The sequence below is a fragment of the Lepidochelys kempii genome, chromosome 14 (genome assembly GCF_965140285.1).
Source record: "Lepidochelys kempii isolate rLepKem1 chromosome 14, rLepKem1.hap1, whole genome shotgun sequence".
Classification (NCBI taxonomy): Eukaryota; Metazoa; Chordata; order Testudines; family Cheloniidae; genus Lepidochelys; species Lepidochelys kempii.
This window is the reverse complement of record NC_136393.1, coordinates 12,200,031-12,223,325: the sequence shown is the minus strand read 5'-3', so window position 1 is coordinate 12,223,325 and position 23,295 is coordinate 12,200,031. Positions and strand designations below refer to the sequence as shown.

At 43.5% G+C, this 23,295-nt stretch overlaps 1 protein-coding gene across 3 annotated transcripts in view; it reads right to left on the bottom strand.

Annotated features, from left to right (window-relative positions):
- The window catches only part of CA10 (carbonic anhydrase 10 (inactive)), a 338,569-nt gene extending 318,173 nt beyond the window's left edge, over positions 1 to 20,396 (bottom strand). Inside the window, exons 1-2 of one of the 3 annotated variants that reach the window (XM_073310788.2) lie at positions 20,103 to 20,396; positions 18,889 to 19,372 (exon numbers count right to left, since the gene is read on the bottom strand). In XM_073310788.2, the coding sequence (XP_073166889.1) occupies positions 18,889 to 18,949 (61 nt within the window). In that variant the 5' untranslated portion in view covers positions 18,950 to 19,372; positions 20,103 to 20,396. The remainder of the gene's footprint in view (positions 1 to 18,888; positions 19,373 to 20,102) is intronic. The other 2 variants (XM_073310787.2, XM_073310786.2) reach the window with 2 other exon arrangements.
- Positions 20,397 to 23,295: the final 2,899 nt, after the last annotated feature.

The window sequence follows — 23,295 nt, the reverse complement described above, 5'->3', positions numbered from 1 at the left end:
GCAGGGCAGTAGAGATACAGGCCCTTGGTTAAACAGAGAAGATTCTAAATCTGGCAGCATTAAAAGCGATAAAATGCTGGCAATGATGAAGCAATGTTCACTGAATAAAACTCTTCGATAAAGGGTTAGCAACACTAACAAACCAAGAAGTAGCTCTCCAGACAGTACTCAGTACCACTCCATCAAATGGATGGATTGTTGATATGCCATGTGACCCTGCCTCACTGGCTCAGGCTGATTAGAAAGGTGCTAGCTAAGGACATGGGTTCAATTCCCTCCTCTGCCACAGACTTCCTCTGTGAACATGGACAAGTCACTTAGTCTCTCTGAGTTACCAATCTGTAAAATTGACAACAATTCCCTACTTCATGAGCATGTTGCCAAGATAAACACATTAAAGACTGTGAAGTGCTCAGATAGCACAGTGATAGGGGCTACAGAGTATCTAAGTTAGTGAAATGGCTAGAGTTTTTGTTTTTTTATTTTTGTTCACTGAATGCCTCTTATCCAAGGGTTCTTCACAGCAGCTTGGGCTAGCTACCAGAGTACATAGCTAGGACCTCAGATGGAATTGTACTTGGGTGGCTGGCCTGTGCCACCATATCCACACTGCTATTTATAGCATACTAGTTTGAGCACAGACAGCATCTGTATGTCTAACCACGCTGGGAATCACACCTCCCAACTGCCGTGCTGACGTACCCTTACTTTGAGCCACATCGGGTCAAATTTGACCCGATCTGGTCTCTAAAGCCATGCCAATTACTGGACACCTCTGTTTATATGCACTCACTACTTCACAAGCACAAACCGCTTGTAGGTGCAAATAAACAAGTTCAGACAACTAATGAACTGATTACTCACACAAATCAGATACTTGAAGGTCTGTTGCTGGCACCCACAAGAGTGCTCTCTCAAAAATGTGGCCACATGCAACTGCAGTATGTTTGCAGTTTTAGAAACTTGAATCTCACACTTAACTCCTTACGTTGGAGTGAGGTTTTTAATGATTCCATGGCTTTCACAGAAAAGTTTTTATGTATAAAACAGCCTCAGGACAGTCCCTGTGGTGCTACGATTTCAGTCCGGTTGATACCTGGTATCAACAGTGTTTAAGGGGAAAGCGGTCACTTTCCTCCCAGATTGCAGCTTTTCTCAACTGTCTTCTTAAAATTACCCACCTCAGTAACTGAAATTGTTGTTTCTGCCCATGTAGCAACCTCTGTTTTCCCAGAGGGGGAGGATTACATTTCCTAAGAGCTGGCAGTGTAATAATCCCTTAGGGCAAGACCCTACCTTCCTCAGCCACACTGGGTCACATATATTGCAGTCTTAAATAACTGTTCTTGTTCTCCCCAACATGTTTTGAGATATTGTGGAAAAACTTGTTTAAATTCTTTGCTTTTGCCCTAAAAAAAAAAGATTTTTTGAGACCTAGTTCTCACTGGAATGCACAATTAAATCCCATGAGAAACAAGTAACTGGAGGCCCATAGCTGGCCAGCATGAGAGATGTAGGTTAAATTATCTTTGGCAACAGTTTAGCCTAGGCACCTCTACAACAAGGAGAGCTGTGAACACTGTCTGCATCGTTAATCACACGTACTATCATTAAGATAACCAGCAGGCAAAGAATTGGCCAAGTCACTGAAGGTCAGAAACAGAAATGGCTACATAATAAAAAAGGTTTATTTATTCTACTGGTTTATGTTACTAGAACCCATTAATGGAATAAGCAGCAAATTATAAGGTTACCCCATAAACGTCACTATGCTGACGTTTGATGTGATGAAGTGAGCTGTAGCTCACGAAAGCTTATGCTCAAATAAATTTGTTAGTCTCTAAGGTGCCACAAGTCCTCCTTTTCTTTTTGCGGCTATAGACTAACACAGCTGCTACTTTGAAACCTGTCACTATGCTGAAAGTTAAACAAGAGGGTAGTATTTATTAAACAAGCTTTAGGCTAATAATCCTATAATTTCATGCATGATTTTGACATGCTTTCAAGAATGTGCATTTTTCTAAGGACATTCTTTTGAGAGTCACTAACATGTAGGTTAATGATGTTTCCGTTTTGCTGACCAGAGTAATGCAAAGCACACATATAGACAACTGTAGCAAGTTGAAAGTGAAAGCTCCCTCTCACCTATACATTGAAGGGTTCTGGATTTCCTACGGTGAATTCACAAGCAGAAAAGAAAGTTGCCTACCTTTAACAACAATATTCATCAAAACTGCAACTTTCATGTCTCAGCTGTTGTTTAACATTGCTTTGGCAACATCTCCTCTAACCCAAAAAACTGTAGAGAGAAACTGATCATCAAACTTTTGGAAAGGAAAAAAATAACCACTTGAGGTTAGAGACCAAGCATGGCAAATTTCTGCCCAAAAGGTAAATGTTTCACAAAATAAGCATCTAAAAGCAGTGGTTCCTGGTTTGCAACCTTAAACACAGTGGATGCTACCAGCACCTATTGCAATACCTATATGACGGCTCTGACACTTGGTTGGCTACTATAAATCCCTCTCCTCTGACTAGTTAACTACCATCACAACTCAACCCAGCCATAAGCCAACAGAAAACATGGTGTACTCAGCTTCTGATCCCTTCCTCACGGTGTCCAAATGCAGTTTGTTAGGTTCAAAATGCTGTATGCCTTTTTTCCCCCTCCATGGTTTGTTCAAAATAATACCCACTTTGACTCTGCCATAGAAGAGTATCAAAGGGAAAAACGTAAAAATAAGTTTCACTTGCACACAAAGACGTCTCAGCAGAGCAGGAGTACAAAAAGAGTTGTGCATAGTAAGCTATTGGCCATATCAAATATTAACACAGATTGTAAAGTCACTGAGACGTGGTATCAACTTGCCTAGTGCTTCTTAACGATCTCTAGGTTCGGTCAGTTTCAGAGAACTGGGAGCTGTGGTTTAGTGGATTAGTCAGAACAGGCCATTAATCTCTGCATCCTCAATTTTAATCCAGCCACGAGCAAACTGATTGAAAATCATTCTAACCACGTGACCAGAAAAAGCTCCTAAGCAGTGTTCTCTAACCTACCTGAATCCCTGCTGTGAGGTCACAGTTTAGTGACACTGTTCACAGAAAGCCCATCTTCCTTTTCTGCCTACTACCTAGCAAACCTGGGGCCAAGAAGGTCTGACAGAGTATTGTCTTGCCTAGTTTTAATCCTATCGCTGTCAACTAAGGTCTGATTTTGGAGGGTTGTTATTTTAAATTTCATTTCAGTTTCTGTTCACAAAGCTTGCTTTGTTTCCCCGACTGAAAACCCACCACACATGTCATTTAGGGAAAATGAATCCATAGCGTTACACAGAAAATGCAGACAGGATTCGAAATAAATGTACATCAATGTATACGTGTGTCTTTCCAAACAAGTGCCTATAAATCTAACATCAGGTATTCTGCACATATCACAGTGTACACAAAAGCTATGGGCAGGTCTACATTGCCGTCAGAAGGTGTGATTGCAGCACATGCAGCGAGATCAAAGCTAGTTCGAACAACAGTAGCAGCTAAAGCTCAACATGGGCAGCAGCTTTTCCACTATGTACCCTCAGTCCCTGGTGGGCAGGGCTAGCATGTCTACAGGTGGTGCAATGAAACCTCCCAGCTGCAGTACAGATGTATTCGAAATAGGGTAGAGTTTTTTTAAAAAAGCAAAAGATACTGTGTTACGTATACCTTATCTAGAAAGCTATGCCCCCTTTGTTACCATGAAACCATTGCACGGGCAACGGAGGGAGAGAAAAAATAAAAAATATGTTTTTAAAACCCCTTAAACTTTCCTGGAAGATTTTTTAAACATATGTCCTTGGTCTTACATCCTGGAACCTCCCAGGAACAGAATCAAGTGCTTGGTATCCAGCTGAAGAGAGAAGAATCTCTCTCCTGTTTCTAGACACAGATTTCAAGGCCAGAAGGGACCATTGTGATCATCTAGTCTGGCCTCCTATATCACACAGACCCTAGAACTTCCCCAAAATAATTCCTAGAGCAGATCTTTTAGAAAAACATCCTATCCTGATTTAAAAATAGCCAGTGATAGAGAATCCACGGCCACCACTTGGTAAACCGTTCCAATGGTTAATTTCCCCTCACTGTTAAAAATATTAGCCTCATTTCCAGCCCGAATTTGTCTAGCTTCAAATTCCAGCCACTGGATTGCATTATACCTTTTCCTGCTATAATGTGAATAGCCCATCATCAAATGTTTGTTCCCCTTGTAGGTTCTTATAGACTTAGGATATCCTGGTTCCTGATACAGTCATGTGATCTCATTTTATCTGATGACTGATGTAAGGTCATCTAAGACATACTGCACTCACTGGCTCCCAATGGAATTATCTGGAAAGAGGTAAACCAATCACTGAACGGCAGACCTTTTAAAGGGGCGGAGGCGCTATATTCAATTGTAAGTTACTTGGGTCTCAAATCTGAGCCATAGTTTTATTTTCTCAGGGGCATTTTTTAAAAACAAACAAATGATGTTAATGATAGTGTTAAAGATGCCTTTTTTGTCATATTCAAGCAAAAAGATCTATTTTAACTTTTCAAACATGAAGACATTGCCCTAGTTATAAGCAAAGGCGTGAGGGAGATAAAAATGGGAATGCTGAGAATAACTCTGCCTGAACTATGCTTGCAAAATCTACCCTTGCATAAAACTGGCAGGTGGTTTTTACACATAGAATACAGAACTGTAACTAAATGCACAAATGCATGTTTGGCCAGCAATGTCAAGTGAGGCAAGTGCAAATTTTGCAGGCTCACAGTTTTGACAATCTGGCCTATAAATGTTTTATTTAAAAAAAAAAAAAGGTAAAAATTGAGATTACAATTTTGTTCATATTAACCACTACTATGTTGCCGGTCATTTCTCTGCATTATAATTTTTTGCTTCTGGTACAGTCAAGAGAAAAATGGTACGTATTTCACTGGCGGCCTCTATCAAGTCAGAGTTAAACTACAGTTAATACATTTGTTTTAAAATTTTGAATGCACACCTGCTCCTGTCACATTAGCGACACTAGAACAGTCTAGATCTTCACCCGATATGGAATCCAGATTTTACTTTGATTAAACAAAGTACAGTTTCTGCAGAACTTCAGTAGTTTGATCAAGGATGGTGCAAATTCCTTCTCACATCAAATCAGAGAAGTGTAGAACTGGAAGGGACCTCAATAGGTCATCTAGTCCAACCCCCTGCACTCAAGGTAGGACTATGTAATAACTAGACAATTCCTGATAGGTGTTTGTCTAACTTGTTCTTAAAAACTTCCAATGACAGAGATCCCACAACCTCCCTAGGCAATTTGTTCCAGTGCTTAACTACCCTGACAGTTAGAAAGTTTTTCCTAATGTCTAGCCTAAACTTCCCTTGCTGCAATTTAAGTCCATTGCTTCTTGTCCTATCCTCAGAGGTTAAGGAGAACAAGTTTTCACTCTCCTCCTTGTAACAATCTTTTATGTACTTGAAAACTGTTGAACGCCCCCCTCCGTTTTCTCTACTCCAGTTTAATCAAAGCCAGTTTTTTCAATCTTTACTCATAGGTCATATTTTTATTGCTCTCTGATGGACTTTCTCCAATTTATCCACATCTTTCCTGAAATGTGGCACCCAGAACTGGACACAATACTCCAGCTGAGGCCTTAATAGCATGGAATAGAGTGCAAGAATTACTTCTTGTGTCTTCCCTGAATGAGCACTTCAAAAGAATTTATATTATTTATAATTATGTTTCTTCTTACGCCTCGATCCAGCACAGCACTTAAGCACATGCTTAAGTACCATCAACCTCAATGTGAATTAAGCATATGCTTAAGTGTTCTTCTGTTTCTGGGAGTTAGTGCAGGCACAATAAAAGGTAGATGAAGATAACTATTTTTAGGATGCTAGCATAAAAAACTCACTCAAGGCTACCTATTAAAAATAAAGCACATTATTACTCTATTTTGCATCCCATTCTTCACCAAGTTAAATACCTGTGACTCTAGGGCAAAGGCACAATTACATGAGAAGTCTAGACTGGCAAAGATGTATTCCTAACAACTAGCAAGGCGAGTGCCAGAAGGGTACTGAGGATAAAAAATATGTACCTGCAGGTAACTTAAATTCTGTCTGCAATTACTAAGTGCCACATGGCACCCTCAGGTTGATCTGAGCAGAGTGGAGAAGTCCATGGAGTCTTTATAGATCACTCTGTTTTCCATCAGGAATGATAACATTAAAACAATGAGAAATTGCCCTTAAAAAGTGAGAAGATTATAGTACGAGTTATTCAAAGGGAAAATTAGATGAATATACTGCAAACTGGCTACTAGGAACTAGAGATATCTTGGGTGAAATCCAGGCCATAATGAAGTTAATGGGCAAAACTCCAAATGCCATAGGCTTCAAGGTGATAAGCATTTCACCGCAGAATATTAATTCACATTCATGTGCATGGAACATCCTGTGATTATATTGATATCTAAGGGAATCTGTTGGTCAGCAAGTACAATGTTAATGGAACTAAGACTGGAAGAGACTAATTTAGGCCCTGATTCTCTATAATTCTGTACATTCTGCTGTCATTTACACCAGTGCAAAGGAGGAGTCAAGCACTACCAAATCTGAATGATAATGGCTTAAATGGAATTTTAAATGATGCATAAACTTTGTACATGCTCCCTCCCCACCCAACAGGAGTGAATTTCACCTTAATAGCTCTTGGTCTACATCGGGGGCAGGGGCAGATGTAGCCTCCCAATTCAATGGGTGCACTGACCCCACACTTCTTCCCCTCATCCCATTCTTTCCCTCTTCCTATCGGAAGGGGAAAAGGATTTTAGGGTCTTTCCATCTCCATCCCACATCCAGCCCTGCTCCCCTCTCTGTCCCACACCCACTCTCTGAGTCCCTGGGAAGGAGATTGCAACCTGGAGCGGGCAAGAGCACACAGACCGGGCTGGGCTGCCCTGCCCCGCCCCAGCAGCACAGGCTCCCCCTCAACCTGTCCGTTCACTCGCACCCCAGCTCCCTGCCCCGTCACACCGGACGAGGAGACCAGCCCAGCTTGCCCGACCCCCGATCATTACCCCTCCTTGCTGGCTCAAGGCTTTGCAGTGGTCCCCAGAATAGCTGCCCTGGTTCCAGCAGATGGAGCAGGACCAGGGTGCTGACCACGCTTGGCACTCCCTCTCAACACGAGTGCTGCTTCCCACACCCAGCTAGCTTGAGGCTTCCCACAGTGCCCCAGCATCATTTTATGAGCCCACCTGGGGGCAAAGTGCACCTTTTGTCCCCCTCCCCTTCCCCCATCTGGGCAGCTCTGCCTACATGAGTATACATCTGGGCCTGATTTCCCCAGCTACAGCCTCCACCAATCAGGAGAATCGAAATCAAGATAAGCCTAATGTAATGAAATATTAATGGGCCTAATTCACAATTCTGATACTTCAGCCCTACATTAGGACAACTTAATTGATGTCCGTATAAACTGGTGTAACAGAGAATCAAGCTCTAATGACTGCAATTATATTTGTGTGATATGAGCCCTGCTTTACTGTTGGGGTTTTCCATACCCTATAGCAGGGGTGGGCAAACTTTTTGGCCCGAGGGCCTCATCGGGGTTGCAAAACGGTGTGGATGGCTGGGTAGGGAAGGCTGTGTCTCCCCCAACATCCTGGCCCCCACCCCCTATCTGCTCCCTCCCACTTCCCGCCCCCTGACTGCCGCCCTAAGAACCTCCAACACATTCAACCCCACCGCTCCTTGTCCCCTGACCGCCCCCTCCCGGGAGCCGCCACCCCTAACCGCTCCCCCAGAACCCCACCCCCTATCCATCCCCCCGCTCCCTGTCTCCTGACCACTCACACTCCCGAATCTCCGCCCCATCCAACCTTCCCCTGACTGGCCCCCAGGACCTCCTGCCCCTTATCCAACCCCTCTCCCCCGCCCTCTTACCATGCCACTCAGAGCTGCAGGACAGGCTTATTGGAAAACCTGGGAGGTGGGAGGGCGCAATCCGTGCTGCCCGCGCAGCGGCATAACTGCAGGGAAGGGGGAATGGCGCGGGAGGGGCCGGGGCTAGCTTCCCCGGCCGAGAGCTCAGGGGCCAGGCAGGACAGCCCCACGGGCTGGATGTGGCCCACGGGCCGTAGTTTGCCCACCTCGGCCTAGAGACAGTCATAATCCCTCATGATTTCTATAATGCATTCTGACCAGGAATTTTTCCAAATGGTTTTCGAGAAGCTCAGGTATTACTTTTCACCCAGCAGAATGGACAGATCCATTCAGCTGTAATAGACAAAATGTACATTTTGGTGCCGAGGAAGGGAAGGGGGATGGGAACTAGATCTGGGATAGAAGAGAATAGCCCTCACTCCCCATTACCATGCACCTTGTGCAGCCATTCACACCTGTACAAAACAGAGCAACCTGCTTCTGTTCTGGGAGCATTTTATACCCACTTGGCACTATACCACCTAGGTACAAGACAGTGGAAATTCAGGCCCAACGTGAGAGCGACCTTCAGGACTGTTTCCCCGAGTCCCCTCCAGACCCCATTTCTAGTCATTTATCGTGTCCTCCCCCACAGTTCCTAGCATATGTGGGATTCTCGGAGTAAAACAGACAAATGAAAGATCCTCTCATCCCCTTACGAGAGTGGAAAATGAGAGCGAAAACAAAGAAAGACAAAGGTGGCCGGTGTCTCAGGCAGTCTTTCTGGATTCGGCCTTTTGGGCCCAGTCTATCAATGGGACCATTGTCTTCTAGTGGGGTCTAACTCCAGGCCCTCCTCTGGGGGTGTGCTGCTTTGCAGCTGGTCTGTGCAGCTTCAGGAGCAGGTGAGGCCTGCGATGGTCTTCCTCTTGGCTGACCTGTGTCTGCTGTCAGCAGTCTCTGAGGTGGAGCAGTCCTGCTCCTTTTCACGAACCCTTCCTGTGGCAGGTTTTCCCTTTTTAAGCTCCCCCCGCTCTGCCCCCGCAGAACAAGCCTTGCAGGTGCGCCTCATCGGTGCTGAACTGGCCCAGAAGAGCTCGTTAGTCTCCTCACCACCAGACAGAGAGCCTGTCCCTTCACCAAGCCCAATATAATGAGAGCGCTTAACCCAACTATGTGGTGCACAAGACAAAGGGATGAGTTCTAGCAAACAGGCACCAATTTGAAGGTTAACCTAGTAAGCGTTAGATTTATCCTCTATTTGATCTGTTCCAGGTTCTCAAAAGCCTTTGGAATTTGTAGTTTAACACAAGGCACAAATAAAAGAAAGCAAATGATATTTAGCGAGTAATAAGGCTTGAGTAATAAGTCAAGCTCCAGTAAACCTATGGAGAGGCCAGAGGCTAAGAACAAGAGAAGAGAATGTGATCACATATTCAAATTGCCCTGCAAGGCCTCAAGTGCTGAAAGCTTTAAAGGTAACATGTTTTGGCAAGCAGCAAGGCCAAGGAGCTCAGGGCCTTCTGCTCTTCTATGTAAGCTGTCCCTACACAGGGCAGTGGCCCTAGAATCCTTCCACCATGGGCATGCAGTTTGCCTCATGCTACAGAGGCCAAAATTAAGTTGGCTAACCTGCAGATTTCAGGGAATCCACCAGAAGATGAGGGCTTTTTGCCTCAGCACAGGCCAGGCCCCTTGGCTTTCCAAGTCCTCTTGACAGAATAGCTCTTTAGCTATGGAGGTGGAGGGCTATTTCATAGAGTGGAACAGGAAGCTGCACAAATTCCTGCAGGGTCAGTCTGCAGTAACTAGCATGGTTTTTCCCTGCAGATTGCACCTCCACCCTTGCCTTGCCCCTTTTCACCCCACAATGGTAAAGCTCTCCCAGATTCCATGCCATTGCCAATCAGTTGCTGGAGTGCAGACTTCCTTCCACTCACAGAAACAAAGGGCAACACTGGGGCATTAGAAATACAAAACTAAAGACTAGGGCCTGTAATTCTCCGAAGCCATTTTTATTAGGATGTTTTAAAGAGTTAATATATCAGTTTGGTCTTAGGCCCAAATTCTGACCCTGACAGTGGCTGGGCCAACTCGCGCCACCTGTGTGAAGAACCACTGAATTCAACAGGGCCATGTCTGTGCACAGTCAGAATCAGGGCCTGAGGCTAACCCAATAAATGGAAGGGTTGGGAGAAGCTGAGGAGAGAGAAAATGGAGAACAGTTTAACAACATTTAAGGATTAACGCTTAACATCCCTGTTGGGTGATCTTGGGGAAGTCATTATACCTTTGGGCCTTATTGTCCCCCATTCTGCAGATGGGGAAACTGATCCTTACCTTCCTTGTTTAGTACTGTGAAATCTAAGAAGAAAAGTTTACACGAGAGCTAAGTATTTATTAATAAAAGGCTTCTTTTGTTCATAACTTACCTAAAATAACACTGTGTTGATGGACCCATATCCTACGGTCCTCGCTCAGACAAAACTCATGTAGAAATCACAGAGAGTTCTTCAGACTTCCCTATTCAAGGCAGAATTAGGACTCATATGTTTCGAGACTTCAGTCATTCAGAATCTCTTTCTCCTGGCAACTACACTTCTCCCGGCAACTACACTTCTCCCTTCTGTAATTGAAAACTGCAGTTTCCCATGTAATAAATAAATATAATTCACCTGCAAAGGAGACGGATTTCCTCTCACGTAAGGACAAATGACTCGCTGTCCGCTAAACCTCATTTTCAGGTGGCTCTATGATAAAATGTATTTTTCCTATTCAACAAGTGGGCGTAAACACACCCTTGCTCTTCAGAGCGCGCAGAGGACAATGTATTTCCTTTTGCCACCACGTGTAGCAAGCACAGATCAATGCTCTCTCCAGTGGCCAGCTCGTGCCACCTCGCCAAAGGAGTGACTCTACGTGGGGAAATTCCTGCAGTTACCCACCTAAATAACCTGTTGGGAGTGCAGGAAGGCGGTAGGGTTTGCCAAAAGGCATGCCCATTCCACCTCTGTTTCAAATCACACAGCTGTCCATACACCCATGCACCCAGGGCATTAGGTATCCTGTACTACTCCCTAGGCCTCTCCCCCCGCAATGGTATGACAGGTGCTACAGAAGCCCTGCTATCCTAGTTTCTCAACACATGACTGGAGCAAAGGTTTGCTGGAGCAGAGCAGGACACTGTGAAAGTTCATAGTGGGAAGGGTCAGCAGTAACTTCAGCAAGAAATTGCCTGCAAATCTGCAAGGAGGAAGATGTCGCATAAGGTGGCTCAATCTATCCCCATGGACAGATACTGCTCCTAAAAGCTACTGATACAAGGTGGCTTCAGAGGAAAGGAATAATAATGCTGATTAGTTTCCTCTTTCTTCCTGCATGTGCTTAATGGGCACTTTGGGCCAATAACTGCACACCTTTTCATCCACTCCAATTCTAAAAGTTTGACAACATGACCTCATATCAGGATAAATATACTGCACACCAAGGGCTGATCATGTAATCTGCTGACACTTCTTGCAAAGTGCTGATCACCTTGAACTCCCATGGAAGAAGTGCAAATGGACAATGATTGTTCAGGGTGCTCCCCACCTAGCAGGGTCAGACAGGTATGAACATTATTTGTTACACTATGATGTAACACTATGATGTCTATTTTCATCCTCTATTTCTCAAAAGGTTTTACCATCTTTTAGTGAGTTATTTGCAAAATAAAACTATAATGGTATTTTACTGTCAAATATTTACGTTACAACAAGTGATACTGCTTGGGAATTTAGGTTCAACATTTATTTTATTATAAAAACAAAGATTTACAAGACCTCTATAAACAGAAAATGTATTTTTGTATGGAATTTAAAGGGGGAAGCCAATGACAACAGGTACTTGGTATAATTTTGTTTGCAGCTTTCTCCTTAGTCTATCACTGAACCATTGTGTTAGAGCGCGGAAACCATAAACTGCTAGTCTCTTTCCATTTTTCAAGCTGAGTAAAAGGCAAATACTAAACCAGTAGCGCAAAGTCTTGTAGTGCCCCAAGAATATGTTGGTGGACCCCTTTATAACTAGATGGAGCCTCACTGAAGTTAGAGGCAGCACAGGGATCTGCCATGCACAGCAGTTTGCCAGATCAGGGCCAGATTCTCATTTACCCCAAAACCACTTTCCATCATTATAGCAGTGCCAAAGGGCTTTATAAAGTGGGTGTGAATGTTATTCTATATCGCCTCAAGCTTCCTCTAACTGTCAACAATTAAGCACCTGGATTTAAGAAGAAATTTTCCCCATGGGCATGTTACTGCCCAGTTAATAAGTGTGGGGGACTTACACTTGTCTCTGAAGCATCCAGTACTGGCCACAGGTCACAGACAGGATACTAGATTAGATTGACTAGTTTAACATGATATAGCGGTTCCTATAATAATTAATATCTGCCTTTAGCACACTCCACTGGAGGACCGCAAACTACTTCATAATCATTAATTAAATCTCACAACATCCCTGCAAGATGGCTAAATCAGCAAGAATGGTATTATCTGTGTCATTACATTTGAATTAGATGGTCTCTTACTTTGGGTTGGTTTCTAAACAGTAAATCCCACTGGAAAATGCCACTGCCAGTATTTATAAGGAACATCATTCCTTTTTTATTTCCTATTTATTGTTACCATTACAGTTCGTCTACCATAATAGACTTTTGTTTGCTAGCTGGAATTCTCAGTTGTTGACAACCACTTTTTTTAGTATGGTTATGTTTGCACTGTAATGCCATCAAGCAATGCAAACATAACCACACTAAAAACAGAAACAATGACTCTCAACAGTCCATTTAAATCCTTTACTTCTACTTTCTACTCCTCCAAACATGGACTATAAATAGAATAAAAAAGGGATTGGGGCAAGATAATCAATTTATCCCCATGTGTCAAAGGGTCGCCATAACTATGACTCTTACCCAGCTCTGACCATGGCACAAGGTTGTTGCAAGCATACAATAAAACAAATATATGAACTTTTCTATCAGCAGTCATGTTTCAAAGGTACTGTAAGGCCTGGACACTACAGCAATTGCAAGGCCATCTAAAAACCTATTAGCATGGGATCCAAAAAGCCAATAGAAGCACAGCTCTGATTACAAGACAAAAATGCCAAGCAGGCTTAATTTGTGATATCCAAAGAGAAGAATTTATTTAGATTATTAGGATCCTGACAAACAAAAAGGACTTTCAGTAGATTTTTTCCCTTTCTGGACAAGAACTAACACTGTGGCCTGCTATTTCCATTTACACCATGAAAGAGGTTCACTTCCTGCCAAAAGAATGTTAGTCATCAACAGGTCAGCAATGATGCATAGCTTAAGCTACAAAAAGCATCAGTTCTCCAACCTATAAGCAGCAGTAATGTACAGTAACACTTTGCCAATCATACAGGAGCATTCAAAGCACTAGTTTTATGGTAAGCAGGTACTCCTTGTTCATTGGTGTACAGGGAATATTCATGATGCAAAAGCAAAGCTATCCACCATTTAAACCCTTGATTTAACATCTAGGTTGTTTGCTAAAGATATAATGACAAACCGCTTGTGGAATCTCAAGAGCAAAACCAGAGAAACTAGCATTAGTTGAATTTGAAAACAACTGTATCTTAGAGTCAAGAAGGTCTTCTACATCTATGATCACTCTTAGCCCCTCCAACTGGGAAGTACTCATTATTATTTTAATGTTGTCTAGTAGGCTTGGTGTCTAGTTCAGTTTCATTAACAATGAGACTGAATAGCAAGGCCAAAAGATAGCTTTAGGAACAGCAGATTTTAATCATAGCTGTTTGAGAACAATAGCAGAGATTACAGCTCTCCCCCTTTAGGTTTATTTGTCGGACAGAAAAAACAGTTTGTTATAACATCTGCAAGATTATTCATAAACTTCCCTTTCCCATATACTCACAGCAGCAAAAAATAAGTACATAGTTTTACCGCCTATCTGGTCATGTGTTCTAGCTGGCAAGCTAATGAAACGAATAGGATAGTTGAAAATATAAAAAGGATATGAAAATATTTATAACAGACTACAAGGTCATTTCAGTAGCATTTAAAAAAAACAGGAGCAACTTAACACCCTTTGAAAGAGATGAAACATCTGTGGTACTTCCAACATGAGGAGGCATTCAAAGCATTTAGAGCTCCAGAGGCAGAGCGGTCAAATCATACAACTAGTTCCAACCTGAAAGTCTTAGGAACCGAAAGTCCTTCCTAATCCCTGCAAACATCTGGCCTCAATCCTTCGGTCTGATACGAACTGAAGGCCCCAAGTCAATGCAGATTTCCGACTAACTTCAATGGACTCCATGCAAGGCTAAGGGCCTGCCCACGCACTTTAGTTTACAGGACTGGGACCCAAGAGACCATCATACACAGGATGCCAGAAGCTCTAAGCCATTTAACATACCAAACTAGTGTCTGTATATTCCCATATATCATTATGTCTAATGATGGCACATCAGTTGCATGTACTCCCATGTATGCATAGTTCTTTCCCCTGGAAGCTTACACTGTTTACTTATCAGTAGCCTTCTACCTTCACCAAAATCATAAGAAAAAACCACTTTTGTAGAAATATCTGAGTAATTAAATTTCCATAGTTTTTGGTCCTGAACTACTGATGTACAGCACAGCAATAGCAACTAATAGATGGAACTCTCGCCTACCTTACTTCTACAACATTGAAATTCCACTGACTACAACTGACTTACTTCTGTAGTATACTGGTGTGGGACAGTAGTGTCAGGCCCTACAATTTTAGGTGCTCATATATAGGCCTGGAAAGGGGGTGAGCCAAGTAGGCTTTGTGTTCTCTTTGTGCTTCCCAAATCCTGGGGCCATCCAGGAGCTAGTTCAACCCCCAGCACAATTCAGAGCACCTTAAGAGCTATTCTGCATTATGCCAGCTGGTAACCGCCCCCAAGAGACCATAACACCAGTTAAAGATCAGATGTCATGCAGCAGTGCTCCAACACACCCTCTCTCACCTCCAGCCACACCCTCAATACCAGGGGAGGCTATAACAGTTTTAGACTACCAAGGAATTCCTCCATGTGGGAAGCCTTAGCTGCCTGCTGAATTGGTGCAAAGGTAAGGGGCCATACGTGTCTGGACAACAGCCAACTCCTAGCAAGGATGAGACTATTCTCAGATAAGAGATCTGGGGGACTGCACGCATTTCATTTACATGAGCTTCTTATTGACGAAGGACATTACGCAGTACTGTATCACAATTACTGTATGCCACAAAGAACCTGAGTATCCAAGTTCCACGAACTTTTCTATTGAATGGATCCAAAGAGCACTTGTTTAAGCAGAAACCTGAATATGAATGCACATGAAAACTTATTTTTTTTACATGTAACATACTGCAAAGGTTTGAAGAGAGCATCTTCTATTACACTTGGTGGACAAATGTCTAAGATCATGAGAACATTACACAAGGTTTATGTAAGTGACTGTAGAAGCAAATGTGGCAGCCATTATGTGAGCAGCAACATCCCACCCATAGCTGTGAACATTGCAGTTAATTAATCTATGGTGGTATTACACAGGAAAGGAATTTTGGCCGTGATAGCACAGACCATAATCCCCTTGCCTTTTACTCAGTGTCAGGATTATCTGCAACTCCCTTGAAATAGCAGCCAGAACGGATCTTTTTTTAACATCCTGTCTAAAGGACGACATCTCCATTGGCACAATATTCTGTCAATGCCACGCTATAGCATCATTAAAGGACATGAATCTATATCTGAATCAGACGGAGACACTATTTACAAAAGCATTAGAAATGCATCAGTATATTTTTTTAAAGAGGGTTTTCATTCCTTTCTATAGCATTAAAATGATTTATCATTCACACAATCAAAGCTCAGTTCTCTTTTTAAAGATCTTCAAGCATCAAAAATCCTAATTCAGTGTTCAGAGAAAATAAAAGATATCTAGCTTAAGAACACGTGCAAACAAATATACAAACAAAAATACTTGTTTTGAAATAAATGTCACTAAATCAAATGTATATAAATACACAATTGTTTTACTTCTGCATTCCAGTCCCATTCCTCCCAGACCAATCTAACAGATCATTAATTGAGGCACAGATAGTTAACTGATGAAAGAGGAACATCAGGTGGAAGGTGACTGATGAATTCATTCTTTTAAAAAAATGTGTCAGTACTTCTTTTAGTAAACAAAACTCTGCTTCCTTACCTGGAACATCACTAACATGCTACCAAAATTAAAGCTGCCTGTCATAATATTTGAGATATAAATTATCTTTTCTATTAGTCTTCCTTTCCCAATCTACACAAGCTGTCACATGGGAGGGAGGAGGTTATGACATCAGAAAGTGGCAAGCATGTGTTAAGACTGCAATCTTCATGCTATACATGAAATAGAAGTGCATAACTGGGTAAGAAGCTATATTCAGTACAATTTATATTTTGATATGCATACAAAAGACTGCCTGAAATAAAGTTTCATATATTTCTAGCCAAAAATTTTTATTATGTTTATTAATATAACCAGTCAACAGATGGGGTAAGGAAACCTAGCTTTCCATATTCAGCTGATAACCAACAATGTCATTTTGAATTGTATTCTCTGGTGACGTATGGACTATGTTAAACAGGGACCAATCCAACACTCATTGAAGTTAATGGAAAGACTCACACAGACTTAAATGGACTTTGAATCAGGCCCTCAATAAGTGCAAGTGAAAGATGGTGCTGCATACAGCACCAACAGAAAAAGCAGTCATACTCCATCACTAAAATAATTGACAAAGAAAAAATGCTATAGTTAATTTAAAAATAATTTAACTTTTGTAATTTCCAAGAAATGTATTTCTAGAGCACTTTCCTTGGTTAGTTTCCTTCTTGAACCTCAAGCATTATCAAATGATCACTGTATATGTTTCCCTAATATGCTACAGAGCATAGTGCAAAAAAGGGCAGCGGGGGGGGGGGGGGAAATGAAGCATTAGTGCCAAGCAGATATCTGCAGATCTTAATCCCTCTTTCTGAGATGACAAGTACTAAGAATCCATGAAAAAGGAGGATTCCTGGGGGGGGGGGGGGGAAAGGGGGAAGAAATATATGGAACTGAAGGCTAAAAGGTATGTAAACATCCTGTATGAGGTTAAAGCAAACTATCTGAGGCCACACAGCAAAAAGCAGCCTGTAGTTCACTGTATTCCTTAAAAAATAAAGGATGGATATCAGACTGTTCTCAGTGCTAGAGGGAGATGGAGAGCCAAGAGAGCCCCTGCAGGACTTATCCCACTCCGTTTCAGAAGCAGGGTTTTGATTTGGGTGGCAGCGGGTGACACAGAGGAGATCAGGGGATACTATCCTGTGACCATCTCAAGATGTTAATCTTCAAAGTGACAAGAATATTCCTCTTTCCCATGCTCACACCACAGAGTTCATTATTCCATTGCTGTTATTTTAAAGGATGACGTCTAATTTGAAAAGTGCTAGACAGCTGGCGAATCACACTGGGTTAGACAGCAAAGTGTGAGGCTGGGATGAAAGAGGCAGTGGGGGGTGGGGGGTCATGCCATTCTAAGGAGTGAGAAGGTGGATTACCCAGGTGGCACATATGAGAGTGGATTAACACAAGGGCAACCCGAGATGCTGCCAGTATGAGAGGACATATCACCCAGATGCAGAGGGTGCCAATCTGAATGCCAGCAGTACCAATGCAGGGAAAGGGGGCTGGATTACTCAGGGGGCTGGATTACTCAGGGGGCTGATGCAGGCACTACCAGTCCAGGGGCAATATGAGAGATGAGGCAGGTGCAGATCATGCAAAATAAAGTAGATCTTGCCAATGTGGGGAGGGAAGGAGGTTAGTGCAGGTGATGTCAATCCAGCAGTTGAGAAGCTGAATTAGACCAGGGACTGGTGCAAGGAGTGCCGGTTGGTACAGATGCTGATGGTCGCTGAGGAGCTACAAGTTTTGCTAAGCGCTCCTGGCTCTGATCTAAGGCCCAGGTGGCTCTCCCTCCCTGCAATGGAATAGCCGATGCTGTCAGAGTTCCCATTCAAAGGCTTATGCAATGACTCCAGGGTAGAGGCAGCCTGCAGGGAAGAGAAGCAGATCAGGCAGCTTGGATCCCCCTGGTGCCATCCCAAACTAGAAAACTGGCTGGCTCCCCCACAGTTGCTCCTGCAATATAATTATTCCAGCATGACTGACCTGACAAATTAACGAGCTAACCAGGACTTCTGAAGTAGAAAAGCCTGTTTTCCCCAAGAATAAATTGCTCTAATCCTTAACACTAGATCCCCTGCCATGCCTATTCATTAATTGGACAGGCTCTGGTGACAACCGAAATTACCTGACTTCTGCAGAATGGTAGAGATCTTTGCAATCTTGAAACTAAAGAGTCTGAAACAGGATTCCCAGCCATACTGTTGGAGATTTTTTAAAATCCTTTTACAGCACACACAAACACACACACGCTGTAAACCTTTATTACATACACTGGTCACTACCATTCCTTCTTTTGCAACCCCTAAAAAACGTAGCACACCAAAACATGAAAACTGTACCAGTGAACTGCAATCCTTTTAAAACCCCCAGATCAACCGAGTTTTAGCTCTGTAAAAGCCACGACATGCTGGGATTACTGCAATGTAGCAATTAATTATTGCTATCACTGTGTGTTAGGAATGACTACCAGCGTGCTACCAAACACTGCAATTAATTACTGCAACTAATGCACCGTAATTAATGCACTGCTATCAGAGTAAAGAGTGGGGCAAAAGGCACCTAACAAATCGCTCCAACTAATTTAGCCACGATTAGCGCTGCTATTTTTTAATTGTATTTCTCGCACATTTACGGACGATGAAACCCGAATACAAGGCCTGGTATTTCACCCCACATGTTCGCTGCGTACCTGAAATGCAGACGATGAAATTGGCTTGCAGAAGAAAAAGCACCTCCCAAACAATTTCCATCCTCCGATTCTCATGCCAAGTGCATCCCTCGGCGAAAAGAAATAACAAAGATCAATATCGCAGTTTGAAGGATCCCAGCAAATCTCCTTTCGGACTTCCAGACTGTATTCCCCAGATGTGCTGACAACACATGTCCGAGCTCTCTCTCTGCACGGCTCAAGTGAGATCCCTTCCCTTCCTTCGCCCTCCAAAAAAGACCAAGAAGAAGGTAACCGCCAGCCCTGGGCTCTTCCTCCAGGAGTGAGACAAAAATCCACCAGATCTCCCAACAAGACATAGACAACCAACGCCAGCTGATCCGGTCCGGAGAGTCTCTATTCCAGGGCAGCCAGCTGCAAGTTACCCCCAAACTCTGCACGACTCACCGGGGCAAAGCCACAAAGCCCCATGCCGGGGGAGGAAGGTGGGTTTCCTCTCTTGCTTCTACAAAGTGATCAGAAGGAGATTAATACACGTTGCTACGCATGAGACAACCCCCCCCATGCGTTTTATTTCACGTACATAACACGGACTAGAGAACACAACATCATAGCCCGCTTCTCCTTCCAAAACGCTTTGGCTCCCGTAATTCCCCTTCCAGCAAACGAGATCTTCCGCAATGCAACTGCAGGGGTCGTTCTTCCCACGTCTACGGATTTCCCCTCGCCTTGTTTCCAAGTTAGAGGGGGAATCACACCGGGGGCAGAAACAACAGACCGGTGGGGTTCGCCTCCAATCTCTGATTTGCATCTACCAGTTTGCTCAGGTTAATAAAGCCTCCAAAGCACCAAGCGAAAAAAACAACGTGGCGGGGGAGGGGGGTTCGTTTTATTTTAAACACACAGGCGCGCCCCCAAATGAAAAGCTGCCCCTTTAGGTCTCCGCGGCGAAAGGGCAGGCAGCGGTGGGGTGCAGCTGAGCGCCATGAGGTTAGGTTGATGGGGTGCAAACGTGCAGAGGGAAATATGCGACTGTATTTTAAAACTTATTTAAAACAAAAACAAGCAAGTTTGCACAAGTTGGGGGGCGAATACGGCCAGGAGTTAGCAAAAAGTAGTTCTATTGCAGCGGGTAGATAATTGCTTTCCTGAACCCCCATTACTTCTACGCAATTGGCCCGCCCCCTCCCTCAAACACACACACACACACTATTTTAATACAACCATTTACTTACCCCCGCAAAAACGTCCGTCCTTTCCCCCCCACTCAGCTCATGTGGGATGGGGAACTCCTGCCTGCAGTCCCCACCATAACAGAGGTCACGCAGCTTGCTGCAGCCCCCCAGACTCCTATGGAGAGCTTACAGCACAACCGCGCTGTGCCGAGGACTGGGACGCCTTCTCGCGGAAGGGAACCTTTTCGCTGGGGGCTGCAGGGTGCTCGCCGCCCGCGCCGCTCTCGGCCGAGCTCACAGGCGCTTGGCGAGGCACAAGCGCGCGCACAGGCGCGAGCCGGCGGGCGAGGCAGGCAGCGTTCCGCCGGGGAGGCGGCGCGCGAGAAAGCGGCCGCAGCTGCGAAAGAGGCCGCCCCAGGTTAGCAGCCAGGGCTGGACTAGCTCAGCTGCCTTGGTGGGGGGGCAAGACCGGACAGGGGAGGGAGGAGAAAGGCGGTAGGAGATCATCACTACTGCTGTAACCTCGGCTCTGCGTACGACACAGTCCGAAAGCTTCTTCCCGCTTTATTTTAAAATATGGACTAGTTGGTGTTGCCAAATAAATAAATACACGAATAATAGGGTCACCGTGTTGTTTTATTGGGGAGGGGTAGGGCGGGAAATGGCGGCAAGGTTAAAAAGCCCGGGGGGGGGAGAGTAATTTAACAGATTCTGGGAGACCGAGGATGCATGAGGCGCTGTTTGGGTTATAGATGAAGCGGCAAACGAAGGGCAGGTGTGCAGGAGTGATATTGCATTAGGCTTCCGCCTACCTTTGATGCACGCACGATGGATTGATCCATAGGATGAGAGAAGGAAGTGGGCTTTGGGTGATAAACAGAAAATCCCAGCTCAGGGCAGGTGCGCAGAGGTGATATTGCAAATGCTCCAGCTGAGGATACTTATATAGAGATAATTGATCATACAAAGGGCGAGGGAAAGAGAAGAGACAGGCAGCATTGAGTTAGAAATCCTAAATTGGGGCAGGTGTGCAGAGGTGATATTGCAGATATTTCAGATGAGGCGCCATGCATAATGGATTGAGTATAGGGTTGGGGGTTATAAATAAAGCTCCAAGCATAGGCTGTCGTTGTTAAATGGATCTTTGCTCGCCTTTTAGTAGCAAATGAAGCATGTCTCGATAGCAGACTGAGATAGTAGGGAGTCTTTGGGTAAGAGCTTTCAAACCTCAGAGAGGTGGTTATTTGCATGGACAGGACTGATCAATTCAGAATCACTGTGTCTGCGTTCAATAGCGATAAAGCTGGCTTACTGCGTGCAGTTCTCTGGATTCTTTGCTCAAAAAGAAATAGATAGGACAAATTGGAAACATTAGAAGGAATTAATCAGGTGTCTAGGAGTCAACTTTATTGTTTGCATTCATTTTGTTACTTCTTATGGGAGTCTTACTGTTCCTAAGATTGCAGCAGCCTTTGCTGATGTTAAAACTATGAGCTGTATACACCAACAAGTTAGTTGCCAACATCTGTTCTTTAAAAACTGCTCTGTGTGGATGCATAGGATCTTGCTCATGTCATTAGAGAGTCATGAGTGGATTTAAAGGAATTCCAGTCGCTTAGTAGTGGATTTTCAGGAAGTGGTGCAGCTGTGTAAAAAGGGGCCATTTTTCTCTTTAAGGTGATTGACAAAGACTGGATGTACGTTGAACATGTATCTTATAAAAAAAAAAAGTCAAGAATTAAATTATTTTTCTTTTTTGTCAGTTTGAAAATTTCCAGGATCTGGCAAAGTGAGGCATCATGTGAAAACACAAATAGTTTGTGTCACTATGTCTTAATGTGTTAAGAGGTTTGTAATACCCACAAACATTGGGGAAAAAAAAACTGATCTAGACTCTTTCCAGAGTAAGAACAATTACTCTGGATATGGCTCATGCCTTTTTAAAGAAGGCAGAAGCCTTTCAGATTCATCCTTCTAGTATTACTTTGCTGAAGACACATCAGGAACAAATAAGAATTATTATGGGGTTTTGAACCTGAGTTTGCAAAATATTTTGTGGTGTGTGTGTTCTCTCTTCAGAACACCAGGAAATGTTGCATCCTATTTAAAGTTCTGGTTTTTCAATGTTTTTTTTTTTTTTTCCTAGCAGGAAAAAATCACTTCAAGTTGAATTGTAGAGGGAAAGTACCATATTCTGTCTGTCTATTTTACTATGCTGGTCATGTTTATGAATGCCTTAAGAGAAACTCAGCAAACATTTCCCGTCTCTGCTATGAACATTTGTTCAGAGGTGTTTCCACAGTCCTCTAATATGAAGGTTCATTCAGATCGATGTTCATCTTCTTTAGATTTGGCCGTTAACCTCCTTTTGGGCTTTCCTGGATCATTTCTTACAATGTCATCAAAGTTCAGAACAAAATAATTGCTTGGAACATGCCCCAGTGTTCAAAGTCAGACTTTCTGAAATAAGTCACAGCTTTCTGTGGATGAAGATCCACAAGGATTACAATAGGTTGACTTATCAGAAGATCCTTAAACAGGACATTAACTTGCATAGCATAGGAGTCAGAGACAGTCTAGCACAGCCAGTTTCTTGGCTTGGTACTTAGACTCCCTACCACCTCAAGCCAAGACCCCTTTTAAAGATTGGGGAACTGAGCCCCTGAGTGGTTAAGTGACTTGCCCAAAGTTATACAGGAAGCCTATAGAACAGCAGGGACTTGAATCCAGGTCTCCCATTTCATAGGCTTGTGCCCTGACCACTGCACTATCCTTCTTCTCTACTGTCACTTGTTGACTCCCCTCAAAAACAAGGCATTGGCTACTTCTATTCACTTGTGTTTAAGGCTTTGGATGTGGTAGGGCTGGATTCAGTTCCTGCCTCTGCCACACACTTCCTGTGTGAGCTCAGGTGAGTCTTTTCATCTTTCTGTGCCTCCGCTTCCCAACTGTAAAATGGGAATGTTAGCACTTCTCTATCGTGCAGGGAGGATAGAGTCCCACATTTGGGAAGTCACCCTATATTGGAGTGATAGCCTGCAGAGTGAACATCTCTAGCTGTCTCTTCTTAACTGAAGCAGCCAGGCAAGGAATCTCAAATTTTTGGTTTACTGCATGGGTTTGTTTTTAAAATGGTGGTGGTATTCCAGTAGTGCCTCAAATCCCTAACCAGCTTTGAGCCCCTACTGTACTAGTCACTAAACCAACTAAATGGAAGACTCTCCCTGCCCTAAAGAACTTACTAGACAATACA